Source organism: Rattus norvegicus, chromosome 9, assembly GCF_036323735.1.
Source record: "Rattus norvegicus strain BN/NHsdMcwi chromosome 9, GRCr8, whole genome shotgun sequence".
NCBI classification, from domain to species: domain Eukaryota; kingdom Metazoa; phylum Chordata; class Mammalia; order Rodentia; family Muridae; genus Rattus; species Rattus norvegicus.
Window position 1 is genome coordinate 77,253,601 of NC_086027.1, and position 16,906 is coordinate 77,270,506.

Here is a 16,906-nt window from a genome sequence, read left to right on the forward strand (position 1 = left end):
TGAGAATGGGTGCTCCTTCCTTCTTCTGAGATCTTCAATTTCTTTCTTCAGAGACTTGAAGTTCTTGTCATATAGATCTTTCACTTGCTTGTTTAGAGTCAAACCAAGATTTTTATGTTATTTCAGACTATTGTGAAGGGTGTCATTTCCCTAATTTCTTTCTTAGCCTGTTTGTCCTTTGAGCAGAGGAAGGCTACTGATTTGTTTGAGTTAATTTTATACCCCAACACTTTGCTGAAATTATTTATCAGGCTTAGTCTTTCTCTGGTGGAACTTTTGGGGGTCACTTAAACATATTATCATATCATCTGCAAATAGTGATATTTTGACTTTTTCCTTTCCAGTTTGTATTCCTTTGATCTCCTTTTGTTGTTTGATTGCTCTGGCTATGACTGAGTACTATTTTGAATAAGTAGGGAGAGAGTGGGCAGCCTTTTCTAGTCCCCGATTTTAGTGGGGTTGCTTCAAGTTTCTCTCCATTTAGTTTAATGTTGGCTACAGGTATCTTGCATATGGCTTTTACTATGTTCAGGTATGGGCCTTGCATTCCTGATCTTTCAAGGACTTTTATAATGAAGGAGTGTTAAATTTTATCAATTCTTTCTTGGCATCTAATGAAATGATCATGTGGGATTTTTTTTTCCTCTTTGAGTTTGTTTGTACAGTGGATTACGTTCACGGATTTTCTTATATCAAACCATCCCTGCATCCTTAGGTTGAAGTCTACTTGATCATGATGGATGATCATTTAGATGTGTTCTTGGATTTGGTTTGCAAGAATTTTATTGATCATTTTTATGTCAATAATCATAAGGGAAATTGATCTGTGTTGAGAAGTCTGGTATAATTCTGATAGGTCTGCCTTCATATGTTACTTGACCTTTTCCCCTTACTGATTTTAATATTCTTTCTTCATTTTGTGCATTTGGTGTTTTGTCTATTATGTGACAGGACGAATTTCTTTTCTGGTCCAATCTATTTGGAGTTCTGTAGGCTTCTTATATGATATGGGCATCTCCTTCTTGAGGTTAAGGAAGTTTTCTTCTGTAATTCTGTTGAAGATATTTACTGGCCCTTTAAGTTTGGAGTCTGCACTATCTTCTATACCTATTTTCCTTAGGTTTGACCTTCTCATTTTGTCCTGGATTTCCTGGATGTTTTGGGCTAGGAACTTTTTGCATTTTACATTATCTTTGACATTTGTGCAGATGTTTTCTATGGTATCTTCTTCCCCTGAGATTCTCTCTTCTATCTCTTTTTCTGTTGGTGATGCTTGCATCCTTGACTCCTGATCTCTTCCCTAGGTTTTCTATACCCTGGGTTGTCTCCCTTTGTGCTTTCTTTATTGTTTCTATTTCCATTTTTAAATCCTGGATGGTTTTGTTCAATTCCTTCACCTGTTTGGTTGTGTTTTCCTGTAGTTCTTTAAGGGATTTTTGTGTTTCCTTTTTAAGAGCTTCTGGTTTACTTGTGTTGTCCTGTATTTCTTTAAGGGAATTATTTATGACCTTCTTAATGTCCTCCATCAATATCTTAAAGTGTGATTTTATATGTAAATCTTGCTTTTCTGGTGTGTTTGGATATCCAGTATTTGTTTTGGTGGGAGAACTGGTCTGTGATGATGCCAAGTAGTCTTACTTTCTGTTGCTTAGGTTCCTGTGCTTGCCTCTTGCCAACAGGTTGTCTCTGGTGTTAGCTTGTCCTGCTGGCTCTGACAGTGGCTTGATCCTCCTCTAGGCTTGTGTGTCACCACTTCTTTAGACCTGCTTTCTTTCAGCCAGATCTGGGAACAAAGAGTTTCTCCTGGGTTTGTGTGATCTGAAGCTTCCAGGCAGGTTTCTTGGCACAGAAAAGTTGGTCTTACCTTTGCTCTCAGGTGTGTAGGTGGTCCTGGTGACTGGCTTTCAGCTTTTGGTGCAGGCAGAAACACAAAAGATCCTGCCCCTGACTACTCCTAGGTCCTTGTGCCCAGAGGGTGCACATGGTACTATGTGATTTCCTCTTGGGTTGGGAATGTGGGCAGAGACTAGTCTCCTCTGATTTCTCTGCAGTGTCCACACTTCTTAGGGCTCAGTTCTCTCCACCATGGGATTTTGGTGCAGGGAGCTGTGGGACCTGTTCAGTTCAGTTCCAGGCACAGGCAGAAACCATCAGATTCCTGCTGCTGACCTCTCCTATATTCCTGTATCCAGAGGCCACTATGCAGATTCCTCTTGGGCTAGGAATGTGAGCAGAAGTGTCAGTATCCCCTGAGCTCTCAAGATTGTTTGTACTTCTAGGAGTTCAGCTCTCTCTCCCACAGGATCTGTGTGACCGGTTCCAGTTTATACATTCATTTTCTTAGTATTTTTTGAGAATTTCATACATGAGTACCCTATATACATAATTTTTATTCCATACTTCATACTCTTGATTCCTTGATGTCACCCCCATATCTCACCAATTTATGATTTTTCTTTAATTATTCTTATTTTGTACATGTATGTACATATGTATATATATATGTTAAAATGGCCTAGTCCATTTAATGTTGATCATATGCATAATGTTTATGGTTGACTGTGGGATTGGGTAAGCTATTAAGGGTCTAATCTCTGGAGAAAACTGATTGTTTCTCTCTCAGTACCCATTAATTGTCTAGAGTTGGGGTGTTTTAAAATTTACTCTTGTCACATTGAGACAATAAACAAAATCGTAATTATACACATTTTATTTAGCCATTTACCTACTGACCAGGCCAACCGTTCCCTGGCTCGGCTGTTGGGATTAGTGCTGCGATGAATGCAGACGTGACAGTATCCCTGCTTCATGCTAACTTTCGGCATATACTTTAGAAATGTATAACCTCATTATCCAGTCGTACTGTTTTGTAGATGATCTCCACAATTATTTCTCTGGTTGATACACTAGTTTACGTTTTCATTGTCAACGTGTAACTGTTCTCGTGCATGCTTGTTAACATTTATTATCTTTTATTTTCTCTCTGACTGGGGTAATGACACTGACTTTCATTTTTTTCCTTTACATAAGGATATTGAACATTTTTCTAGTATTTATTGACCATTTGTACTGCTTTTCAAAAATCAAAGAAAACTTTAAAAGAGTAGTGGCTCACTAAAGATTCATTTTATCATGTATATTTAAAATAGTGACATTGATATTTTCTCATAATATCCCTCTGATATCTGTATTTATTTGTTAATTTAATTTAATTTAATTTTTTACTTATTCACTTTACATCCCACTCACTGCCCCCTCTTGGTCACCCCCTCCCACAGTCCTTCCCCTGTTCTCCCTCCTCTTTTCTTCTGAGGGGATGGATTTTTCCAGGTATCCCCAGGTTTCATGTCTGCAAGTTTAGGCGTTTCCTCTTCCACTAATGACCTCTCTGTTTATTATTCAACACTAAGAATAGGGAACCTACAACAGTAACATCAACATAGGTTGTGTGGCACAAACAATGGCATCAGAGAGAAAAGTCAAACCCCTGGCTACAGCAGCAAATGTTCCCCACACACTCGAGTCATTACTGAGTCGTCTACATTTATGTCTTAGTATGACACAAAATACATATAAAGTTCAGTTATACAGATCATATTACATGCCTTATACCAGAAACACATTAATATCTGCCCAGGCAATAAGCACTTAAAAACCAAACTATGAATTCTGTGTGTCTCATGTCATACCAGGGATTATTTCAGGAGACACATTTTTGGAATTAATCAATAGATGATCATAACATTAAAGAGCTTGTGATATTCCTCTCTATATTCGAGCAGCTGACTGCACCAAACATATTCACCTACCTGTAGAGGACTCTTCCTCCAATGGTTACAAGGTTGGAGAAAACACTGAAATCTGTCATATTTGGGGGCCAAGATTGTATGTTCAGGAAACCTACAGGGAGTAAGAAAGTGATATAATTCATGATAGCATTTTTCAATGTCAGTGTTAGTGATAGTTCAAACATGATGAAAATATACTGAAAAATAGGAAGTAAGCAAAAGACAATTAAACCACTTTTGTAGTATCCACCACTTACTTATCACTTTACAATTAAGTATAATACTATGAGTTTCTGGAGTTAACAGTAAATTAATAATGGCTATTAAAAAAATAGCATCAAGATTTGGGGTTGGGGATTTAGCTCAGTGGTAGAGCGCTTGCCTAGCAAGCGCAAGGCCCTGGGTTCGATCCCCAGCTCTGCAAACAAACAAACAAAAAAAAAGAGTCCATGATTTAAGACTCAGGGACTCATAAACCTGGAAATGTCAAATATTAAAAGAGCATAATTTACTTTATTGTGGTAGATACATATACATACATTTTTATCAAGTTAAAAATAAAAATAAAGTTCTATTTCCTTTAATTCCTTAACCACTTATCTATATACTATGATATCTGTATCTCCATAAAATCTAAAATATTTCGTTCAGCCCTAACTCATCAGGTTTTGTTTTCTGTGATGTTAAATCCAAAGTTGATTCATATTTATGAACCCATAATAATTAGTATAAGAGAATTTAAAACAGTAAATACTCAAAAAGTATCATACTAATGGAATGCTGTCTATTCTTCACAGTAAACTCTAGTTCCTATGTGGGAGTCAACTACAAAACAAGTGCCCAAGCATCATTTATCTTTGGTATTTGAAAACACAATAATAACAATATTTCAAAGTTTATGCCTGAATTTTATTGACTTTAGAATATGAAAGCTAAGGGATCATTTGAGTTTTAAAGATTCTTCTTTTAAGAATGTATTGCTATTGTAAAATGTAACTATTTCAAGAAAATACCATGTCACATAGCTTATGGCATTCTGTCTGTCTATCTATCTATCTATCTATCTATCTATCTATCTATCTATCTATCTATCTATCTACTATTAAAAGTACCTGTTATTTCTCTGACTGTCCGAAAGACATTCAGTTTCTCTGGGTCTATGGCGTCAATAGCATTGTAAGGGTCACTACAAAATCAAGAAGAGATGCAGCCAAATTTAAAACAATTATTTTATAACACAGACAATACTTGCTTCCATCTAAAAAATATATATAGCAAATTTATTAATACAAAGTATAAACGTTTTTACATTTTTAATTTACCCCTTATGAAATTTTTTTAAAATTCACATCATATTTTAAAAGTTATCATTAAAATACTAATAAATTGTGTTCTATTTTCATCTTACAAATTATTTTAAGTAAGTAATGGCCATTGAAAATAATTGCATACTTGAATACTAAGACCAACATTATACCAAACTATTTCAGTAATTGAAATAATTCTTTCAGTAATTCAAGGAAAATATCCCAGTTGTTAAATTCCTTACTTTAAAAGGATCCACAATATGTATTAAGCTTTCATATTTTCATGGAAATGATAAATTCTATGCAGATGCACCTTCCTATGAGATATTGAGCACTGAACTTTCTAAGAGGAATGAACTTAGAATTTTCTAGAATTATATAGCAATTAAAAGACTTTTATTCTTCCTATGACCACTTATCCTTTGTATCATCTGTGAAAATTTTCTAATTTGTGTGTGCAAAAAATCCAGAATACAGTAGTTTCATTGAATACAATCTTAATTGGGTTGTCAACCAAAGTACTTTATGATAGCCCAACAATCCAATAGGTACAGGGAATAGCTGCTGGAAATGCACTTTGCTTCCACTGAAAGTCGAGTCTTTGAAAGACCATTATTTTCAGCAACTATGAAATCCCGGTTGATCTCTCGAAGCACCTGACACTGGCTCTCTAAACTCATTTCATCAGCGTATTACCCCACACGATGGGCCTTCTCATCACTTTAAAAAAGGCTTTGCTTGATTAAATTACATTTAAAACTAAGAAGTGCAATCAATGCAATGTACTACGAGCTTAAAGTGCAGTGCTGTAGGATGCTAGGATGCTGTGTGTTGCTGAGACTGGAAAACTATAAGCATGCTTTTCTATGACTCAAAATCAACTATTGATCCAGATTACTCTTAGTGTCACATGAATATCTCTCTTTTTTTTTTTATTAACTTGAGTATTTCTTATATACATTTCGAGTGTTATTCCCTTTCCCGGTTTCCGGGCAAACATCCCCCTCCCCCCTCCCCTTCCTTATGGGTGTTCCCCTCCCAACCCTCCCCCCATTGCCGCCCTCCCCCCATAGACTAGTTCACTGGGGGTTCAGTCTTAGCAGGACCCAGGGCTTCCCCTTCCACTGGTGCTCTTACTAGGATAATGAATATCTCTTAAAAGCTTAAATCTTAAATGTTATGTTCTCAAAAAGTTGAATTCTTGGTATGACACACACTCTCTCATACATACATGCATAAGTGCATATATGAGTATATGCATATGTATGTATGTGTTACATAATATATGGCCATTATTATTTCTAATGCACATATATGCAAAAATAAAGTATAATTCATGGTCAAAATGTTGCATTTATCTTTTAAAAATAATATTTATCTATTCTTTGAAATTTTCATATATATACAGTATATCTTGATCATATTCACCCCTAAAACCTCATTCCAATTTCATCCCCAGCCCAGATACCAAATAGAGTCACACTGTCTCCTCCAGCAGCCGTTGATTCCCTCCATATTCTCAGCTAAGCAGCCTGACAGGTCTCCATGATGGAGGTCCTTACTAGCTTGGTTTTGTGCAGGTCTTGGGCAGGTGGCCACAGGTGTTATAAGTTCATGTGTGCAGCAGCCATGCCACATCCAGATGACATTTCGTTGTACTCCTAATCACAAGTCCATTATGGAATTCTATATTCATATTTAGTGTAAAAAAATTTTAAGTCTGAGGAGATAGAAGCTCTTAAATTGGAGAAATAATTTTTAACCTTGCTCTCCCATGGAAAGTAACTTACAACAATTCTGACTACAAAATCAAATATCCTGACATCAATGAGAAAGAATCTAAATTCAGGGCAAGCATACAGTAATGAAGTTAGTCCAAATCATGACTTAAAACTTCTCCGTTGCTAGGAATTAAATAAATTCTTGGTCATTAACATGAAGCTGAATAAACCACACATGTTTTATATACTTAATTTTAGGAGTCAGGATTGCCATAAAGTAAGTTGACAAAATTCTCCTTTTCAGCTTCAAAGTACCTCTAGGGATTGTCACCCTAAGTCATCAGAGATCTACAGTACCTTAAAATTGCTTTCCTATCTAAACACAGAACCATGTAGAAGAATATTGTGGTCCCTTGATATTCTGTTTGGTGAGCCACAACAACTTTCAGCCTAGAAAAAACCAATTAACAAATCTCCTGAAAGAAAGTCATTTTGTCATGAAACCTAGGCGTGACTTCCACTATCTACCATGACTGAGACCTGTTATGAAAACCTGTTCCTGTCAGTCTCTTTATATGACACAGTTACAACATGCTTGTGAGCAGCGTTTGACTGTAAGAACATGTACATGAACAATGCCAGGACAAAGGATGAGAGGGATATTGCTTTGATAACTCTAGACATTTTGCAAGACTATAATTCTCATTCTAATCAAAGGATATGAGTTGAATTTCCATTCATGGTAAAGACACTACAAATCACGGTGTGAGTGTACCAATTACCTTTCTTTATATCTCTTAAAATACAAAAGCTTATTGAAAAAATGTTCAAGACTATTTTCTGAAAGAAATGACTGTCTTAATATCATTTAATTATGTCTTTTAACCTCATTATTAAATAACTGTCAATGAATATTAATATCGTATTAAAAGTCACTATTAATATATTGAGAGTAATGACAATGAAAGTACATAAAACATTTTATTTACTAGAAGTTTACTGTTTGTAATATAGTAGTCACATTAAAAATCTGCTCTGGCCCCTCTTTCTCTCTACCTTCCCCCACACACAAACACAGACTGCTATCCTGGTGTGTGTGTGTGTGTGTGTGTGTGTGTGTGTGTGTGTGTGTGTGTGTGTGTGTGGTCTTACATCTATTGATTTGGTTTTATAGGCATAGATTCATGAAATGGATGGGAAAGGCTTCCGAATATATGGGTTATCCTGGCAGGAGACTGAAAGTGAAGAATATATCATATTTCACATATATTTGTCTTATAAATTGCCATATATATTTTCCTTGAGGCACAATAGTATTAAATTTTAACTCCAAGTTGCAGTGTTATGATTAAGAACAGATAATCATCTGAACTAAGAAGCATGATGTATCTGAAATAATAATTTGCCTTTTATGTCTTTTCTAAGATAGTCTATAAAAGACTAGCATTAAGCTATAAAGTACTATTAATTGAACCCTTTTCTGAGCTATAAAATAGACAGTCACTGAGGTTCTGTTGCTGTCTTCTCAATGCCTTTTGTTCCCTTTGTCCTATTTTTCCCTCCACTTTCCCTACCATGTGTACTATTCATTAAGATTTTACTGGTATGGGGCTGGACAAATCAAAAACCTTTTGATTTATTCACCAAAACAATCAGAAAGGCTATTTATTAGCAATCCATTTTCCAGCTTTTCACTGGAGGAAAGAAAATGATTGTCAAGAAAGAGACTCCACAGAGCTCCACTCACTCCATTCATCACTTTGCTGTGATTCAAACTCTATGCAGGATCAGGTCACCTACATAAACCATCTCATTTGTCTTTTGTGGGGCTCATTTTAAAGACATGCTTTTACCTTTGGACTTGTAGTCCACATTGTTTTTCTAGGCAGTTCATTTTCACTTGAATGATTCGTGATATTACAGTCCTTACGGAGTGAGGAAATTTCACAAACTCTGTGTGGTCCCTATTGTCCATTACATTTATTTATTTTTGTTTTGTATGTATATGTTGACTATGCTGTAAAGCAGAGATAAATATACAAAGTCCTCATAAATAGCATAACTCCACAATAATCTTCTGTATTGAAGCAAGACAAAAATAATATTTTAAAAACCACTAAATCATTGGGGTTTTTTTTTTCAAATTTTTCTCTCACAAACATTATTTAGAAGAAATTTGACCATAGGGAGGTCACTGTTCATAATTTTCAACTACAATAATTTTCCACACAGAAGTCATCTATGGAGGTAGTTTTGCTTCATTCAATTGAAATTGGGACACTTACAGGAATGTTTACATTTTAATAGTAATTAGGCTTCTAATAATAACCCAAGGGCAGTGCTTTTAAAATTATCTTAAAGCAAAGGATTTCCCTTTGTCCTCTACAATCTTAGAAATGCACTACTAGAGAGAACCTCAGATGTTCTAAATTTACACTGAGTCTTTATTCGTGTGAAATTCCCTAGCCATTTTGTCCCAGTTTCAAAGACTCTTAGTTACCTCTGTAGTTTGTGTGTGTGTGTGTGTGTGTGTGTGTGTGTGTGTGTAATATATCTTCTTAGTTATTTTCTGTATCAGTCTTCAGGTACTCAAATGTCCTTTACTTTCTTATATTTTTTATACAGAATGATTTCTAGTGCTATTTATCATAAATCTCAATTTTGATTCTAAGAAGTTAAGAATTTTACTATCAATACCTTTTTTTATCATACTGGGAAATTTTCTTATATTTGTTTTAATAATAACTACAAATTCCAATGATTTTTAAAAAATTATGTATTTAAATTAAGAACATTATCTCTAGATTTTATTTTGAATTTTAACCTTTGAAATGTAAGTAAAGAAATATATAATAAACATTTTAAAAATTGCCAAATGCTTGATACACACACACACACAAACACACACACACACACACACGCACACACACACACCAAATATAAGATGTTTGACCAGACAATGCCAAAAACCACTTCTGTTAATCCACTCACTTTATGAGTACAGATTTTCAAATTTTACCAAACCTTGAAGGCTTGAAGTTACTACATTTATCGTATCTGTGATATTTAATATCAGCAATGTTAGAAGATGTAGAGATCTCTGAGCTCACCTGTGAGAGATAACCTACATTACTTAGCTTCTCATTATGCTCATGAAGAATAATCTAGATCTAGTCATCTTAGGTGGAAAGACCAACTTGAAAAGTGGCTGGTGGTGTTTTAGAGGCTGGAGGTTTGGACTGAATAAAAAGGAGAATGAGCCACATATATATATATATTTATGTATATGTGCATGTATATATGTCTATGTATGTTAATCTGCTGTCCTACAGACTTGCTTTCCTGAACTCTTTGCCATGTTAGATGTAGCTTGAAACTGTGAACCAGTGTAAACCCTTCCCTTCTTACACTGGTTCTGTGAGGGTATCTTATAACAGTAATAGAAAAAATAACTATAACAGTGTTCATATAAAGGAAGCAGTGGGAGTCAAGTGGCTCCATCTACTTGCTTGCACTAGTAACAGATGATTTTTTGTTCATAGGGATATTTTAAAAAAAGATGTTGACATGTACATATATCCCTTTCCAGATGTCATATACTCATTCAATTATTTAGCATACAAACAAACAAATAAATAAATCTTGACCCAAATATCCTACCCAAAGTGCTAAAGATGCTAGGTCAACAATAGATGATTTCAGAGGAACTGTGTGGTCCTTAGTAAGGTTAACCAAATGGATCCAATTTCAGAATGGTGGTCACTCAACACATCATTGCCATACTTGATGTGGGATTAGAATTACCAACTTCTTAAATGGAAGTTAGTAATCTTAATTTCCTTTTAAAAAGTATTGATTTGTCTAAACATAACACAATAGACAGAAGATTCGTGTATACTTTTACAGGATATGACATGGGGCTATATTAAAACTGCCTTTTTAATAGAGATGTTTTATGCAAGAGCATAAATAATAATTTGTTTGAATGAAGATAAATACTCTGTCCCATTGTTCATGCTGTTCTTATTTGGAGATATTTATTCACAATGTGCTCAGTTATTTTGCTTCCAGAAATGATGTGATATATGTTCAGTCTAAGAGTTGAATTAAAAGATGCGAGAGATAGTCTTTATTTGTAGCCTGTAGCAATAATATTTAGAGATTAAGTACTAATATAGACAAATAGATAAAATACAAAGCATAGCTATTGACATTTTTATTACACAAAGAATACAAACTCAGTTATTTCCCCAGTTAAAGCCATCAGCCGGTTCTGTAATGAAGGACCCCAGATAATGTAACAATTTTTATTACCAAAATAAAATCCACTTTATAGTAGCACTAATTTCCCCATATAAGAGACAAATAGACGAATATATCATAAAAGAAAAATTTAAAAAGCAGATCAGGAAAATTTCAACTTAATTTTAAGTCAGGTTTGTTAAGTCGTTTCGTGTTAAGGTTTTGTTAACTTGCCTGCTTGTTTGTTTGATTTTTTAATATATGCTGTTTTGAACTAATTCTTTGCAAACTCAAGAGTAATTTCTTACTTTATGTTTTCTTCTAAGTATCTAAGTCCTGGGGTTTCCTAAGGCTCTGGCTTTTAAGAGATTTCCCAGAAAGTACATTCAAGCAGAATTAGAGATTTGCATTCTCATTTCAAAATAATAACCAAACTCCAAATGCAGGTGTGTCCCCAGCACTACTGAAAGGATGTCCACCACTTTGGATGGAAAGAGTTTAAGAAAAAGTAAAAATGTTCTAGGTCCAGATGAATCAACAATGCAAGCATGTAGAGATATGGAACACTTTCACTTTGCAGAACTACACTGTAGAACATTGAATACTGACCCATGAATGCCAGTGACAAGAAAGATGAGATTCCCGTTGATCTTGGTGCAGTTTATGAATTTGTCAATGTTACTGGAATCCACAGTCTGAGCAGACATCAAGGATCCGGTGCCGATTCCATCACATGCTATAGAAGTAAGAGTCAGAGTAAACAGCTTGCAAAACATATTATTGGCTAATAATCACTGTATTTTTCCTTATAAAATAAAAATGTTTATTTCAGAATTTAAAATTAGTTATGGTTTTTCTAAAATTAAAGCTATTTATTGTTTTCTTTTGGTTTTCAAGACATGTTTGCTCTGTGTACCCCTGGCTGTCTTGCTTTGTAGAACAAGGTGGCCTCAAACTCAGAGCTCTGCTAAGAAATGAGTGCTCAGATTTTATCCATTTCCCCTTTTCTGGACTGGTATTTTGTCTGGCTTGATTTTGTGTAAGTCTTGTAAATAGACTCAGAACTCTGATGCATTTATATGTTCCTCAGGCCATGAAGTAGGGTGGATAGGGAGGAAGAGAGGATCTGCAATTGGTGGGGGAGGGGTAAGAATAAAATAAAAATCTATTATATGACCATGCATGGTGACATACACCTTTAATCCCAGCCCATTTGTTCTTGAAGATATTTTCCTTTATTAATTTATTATTACATATATTTTATTTCTCTACCTTAAGCCTTCTTCTGTTTTAGTACACACACACACACACACACACACACACACAAATATGAATTCAGATAAAACATGTCACATTTGTCCGAGAATGGTTTATTTTCCTTAACACAATAATTTTTGTTTTATTTGCTTTCCAAAATATGTCACATTCGTTCTTCTAAAATTTCATTATATAATATTTTCATTATCTGTTCATTTATTGAAAGAAGCTAGATGGAGGCACAGGGAGACCTAGAACAGGACCCTTCCAGTCTCCATCTGTGTCAAGAGCTGAGGTTGTCCCACAGCTCTCATATATAAAACTTGCCCTGAGAGATATGGTCTCCCGGGAATGATTTCAGTCCTAAGATCACATGCTCACTGGCCCACAAGCCCATAGGCCCAGAGGAGGGACAAGTTCCAATCAGAGACAGAGGACTCTTCCTCCAATGGTGAGACTGACGAACATCATAGACAACCAGATGGTGAGAAGCAAGCTCAAGAAACTAAGCAACTCCTTGGCATCATCAGAACCCAGTCCTCTCAACACAGCAAATACTAAATATCCCAACACACCAGAAAAGAAAGATTTAGATTTGAAATCACATCTTCTAATGATGCTAGAGGACTTTAAGAAAGACATAAATAACTCCATTAAAGAAATACAGGTAAATAAGTAGAAGTACTTAAAGAACAAACACACACACACACACACACACACACACACACTCACACACACACACACAAACCTTAAAGAATTAAAACACAACCAAAACAGTGAAGCAATTAAAAAAAAACCATCCAGGATGTAAAAATGGAAATAGAAACAATAAAGAAATCACAAAGGGAGACAACCCTAGAGATAGAAACCCTAGGAAAGAGATCAGGAGTCATAGACGCAAGCATGACAAACAGAATACAAGAGATTAAAGAGAGAATCTCAGGGGCAGAAGAGACCATGGAAAACATTGGAACAATAGTCAAAGAAAATGCAAAAAGCAAAAAGTTCCTAATCCAAACATCCAGGAAATCCAGGACACAATGAGAAGATCAAACCTAAGGATAGCAAGTATAGAAGAGAGCAAAGATTCCCAACTTAAAGGGCCAGTAAATATCTGGCAACAAAATTATAGAAGAAAACTTCAATAACCTAAAGAAAGAGATGCTCATAACATACAAGGAGCCTACAGAACTCCAAATAGATTGGACCAGAAGAGAAATTCCTTCCATCACATAGTAGTCAAAATACAAAATACACAAAACAAAGAAAGAATATTAAAAGTAGTAAAGGAAAAAGTCAAGTAACATATAAAGGCAGACCTATCAGAATTACACCAACTTCAACACAGACCATGAAAGCTAGGAGATCCTGGACAGATGTCAAACAGACCCTAAGAGAGCACAAATGCTGTCCCAGGCTACCCCAGCAAAACTCTCAATAACCCTAGATGGAGAAACCAAGATATTCCATGACAAAACCAAGTTTACACAATATCTTTCCACAAATCTAGCCCTACAAAGGACAATAGAGGAAAAATTCCAACAGGAGGAGGGAAACTACACCCTTGAAAAAGCAAGAAAGTAATTTTTTTTGCAAGAAACCCAAAAGAAGATAGACACACAAACATAATTCTAACTCTAAAAACAAAAATAATAGGAAACCATCACTGTTCTTTAATATCTCTTAACCTCAAAGGACTCAATATCCCAATAAAAAGACATAGACTAATATACTGTGTACATAAACAGAATCCAGCATTTTGTTGCATACAGGAAACACATCTCAGTGACAAAGACAAACACTACCTCAGCATAAAAGGATGGAAAATTTTTTCAAGTAAATGTTCCAAGAAACAAGCTGGAGTAGCCATTTGAATATCAAATAAAATCGACTTTCAATGAAAAGTTATCAAAAAAAGACAAGAAAAGACACTTCATACTCATTAAAGAAAAAACTACCAAAATAACTTTGCAATGCTGACTATATATGATCCAAATACAAAAGCACCTACATTCATAAAAGAAAATTTACTAAACCTCAAAGCATACATTGCCCCACATACAATACTAGTGGCAGACTTCAACACACTACTCTTGTCAATGGACAGATCATAGAAACAGAAACTAAGTAGAGACACAGTGAAACTAATAGAAGTTAGGAGCCAAATGAATTTAACAAACATCTATAGAACATTTCATCCTGAAACAAAAGAAGATACCTTCTCAGCACGTCATGGAACCTTCTCCAAAATTGTCCATATAATTGGTCAAAAACAGGCCTCAATAGATAAGAGGAGATTGAAATAATCCCATGCATATTATCAGATCACCATGGATTAAGATTGGTCTTCAATTATGACCAAAGCAACATGCACATGGAAGATGAACAACTATCTACTCAATGAAAATTTGATCAGGGAAGTAATAAAGAAATTAAAGACATTTTAAAATTCAATAAAAATGAAGGCACAACACATCAAAACTTATGGGAAACAATGAAAGCAGTGTTAAGAGGAAAACATAGTTCTGAGTGCCTCCAAAAAGAAACAGGAGAAATCATACACAAATAGCTTGACATTACACCTGAAAGCCCAAGAACAAAAAGAAGCAAATTCATCCAACATTAGTAGATCGCAGGAAATAATCAAACTCAGAGGTGAAATCAACCCCGTATGGAAAAAAAAAAAGAACTATACAAAGAATCAACAAAACCAGGAGCTCGTTCTTTGAAAAAATCAACAGGATAGATAAGCCCTTAGCCAAACTAATCAGAGGGCAGAGAGGTAGTATCCAAATTTACAAAATCAGAAATGAAAAGGGAGACATAACAACAGAAACTGAGGAAATTAAAAAAAATATCAGATCATACTACAAAAGCCTATACTCAACAAAAATGAAAAATTGGAGGAAATGGACAATTTTCTAGACAGATAACAGATACCAAAGTTAAATCAGGATCAGATAAACCATCTAAACAGTCCCACAACCCCTAAAGATATAGAAGCAGTCCTTAAAAGTCTTCCAACCAAAAAGAGCCCAGGACCAGATGGGTTTAGTGCAGAATTCAATCAGACCTTTATAGAAGACCTCATACCAATAATCTTCAAACTATTCCATAAAATAGAAACAGAAGGAACACTACCCGATTCATTCTGTGAAGCCACAGCTATGCTTATCCCTAACCACACAAAGATCCCACAAAGAGAACTTCAGTCTAATTTCCCTTATGAATGTCAATGCAAAAACACTCAATAAAATTCTCACAAGCCAAGTCCAAGAACACATCAAAATGATCATCCATCATGATCAAGTAGGTTTCATCCAAGGAATGTAGGGATGGTTCAATATTTGGAAATGCCTTAAAAGTAATCCATGATAAAAAAAACTAAAGGAAAAAAACCATATTATTATCTCATTAGGTCCTGAGAAAGTATTTGACAAAATTCAATACCCCTTCATGATAAAAATATTGAAAAGATCACGAATTCCAGGCCCATACCTAAGCATATTAAAAGCAATATACAGCAAACCAGTAACCAACATCAAACTGAATAGAGAGAAACTTGAACAATCTCACTAAAACTAGGGACTAGAAAAGGCTGCTCTCTCTCTCTCTCTCTCTCTCTCTCTCTCTCTCTCTCTCTCTCTCTCTCTCTCTCTCTCCTTATTCAATACTTAAAGTCCTAGCCAGAACACTTAGACAACAGAAAGAGGTCAAAGGTTTACAATTTGGAAAGGAAGAATCAAAATATCACTATTTGATATGATAATATACTTAAGTGATCCTAAAAATTCTACCAGAGAATTCCTACAGCTGAAAACAACTTCAGCAAGTGCCAGGATATAATATAAACTCAAACAAATCAGTAACCTTCCTCTACTCAAAGGATAAACAGGCTGAGAAAGAAATTATGGAAATGACACCTTTCACAATAGCCACAAATAATATAAAATACCTTGGTGTGACTCTAACTAAGCAAGTGAAAGTCTGTATGAAATGAACTTCAAGTCTCTGAAGAAAGAAATTGAATATCTCAGACAATGGAAAGATCTCCCATGTTCATGGATTGACAGGATTAATACAATAGAAAGTGCCATCTTGCTGAAAGCAATCTACAGATTTAATGCAATACCCATCAAAATCCCACGTCAATTCTTCACAGAGTTAGAAAGAGCAACTTGAAAATTCATTTGGAATAACAAAAAGCCCAGGATAGCAAAAAATATTCTTAACAATAGAAGAACTTTTTGGGGAATCATCATCTCTGACCTCAAGCAGTATTACAGAGCAATCATGATAAAAACGGAATGTTATTTGTATAGAGATAGTCAGGTAGATCAATGGAATAGACTTGAAGACCCAGAAATGAACCCACACACCTATAGTCACTTGATATTTAAAAAAGGAGTTAAAACTATCCAATGGAAATAAAACAGTGTTTTCAACAAATGGCGCTGGTCCAACTGTAGGTCAGTATGTATAGTTCAAATTAACCCATTCTTATCTACTTGTACAAAGCTCAAGTCCAAGTGGATCAAAGACCTACACATAAAACCAGATACATGGAAACAAATAGAAGAGAAAGTGGAGA

The 16,906-nt window shown here is 35.0% G+C and overlaps 1 protein-coding gene across 5 annotated transcripts in view; it reads right to left on the bottom strand.

Annotated features, from left to right (window-relative positions):
• Positions 1 to 16,906, bottom strand: part of Erbb4 (erb-b2 receptor tyrosine kinase 4) — a 1,072,248-nt gene that overhangs the window by 280,215 nt on the left and 775,127 nt on the right. For all 5 annotated transcript variants that reach the window (XM_063267662.1, XM_039084150.2, XM_039084151.2 and 2 more), the window contains exons 9-11: positions 11,668 to 11,794; positions 4,901 to 4,974; positions 3,810 to 3,900 (exon numbers count right to left, since the gene is read on the bottom strand). In XM_063267662.1, coding sequence (XP_063123732.1) covers positions 3,810 to 3,900; positions 4,901 to 4,974; positions 11,668 to 11,794 — 292 coding nt within the window. The remainder of the gene's footprint in view (positions 1 to 3,809; positions 3,901 to 4,900; positions 4,975 to 11,667; positions 11,795 to 16,906) is intronic.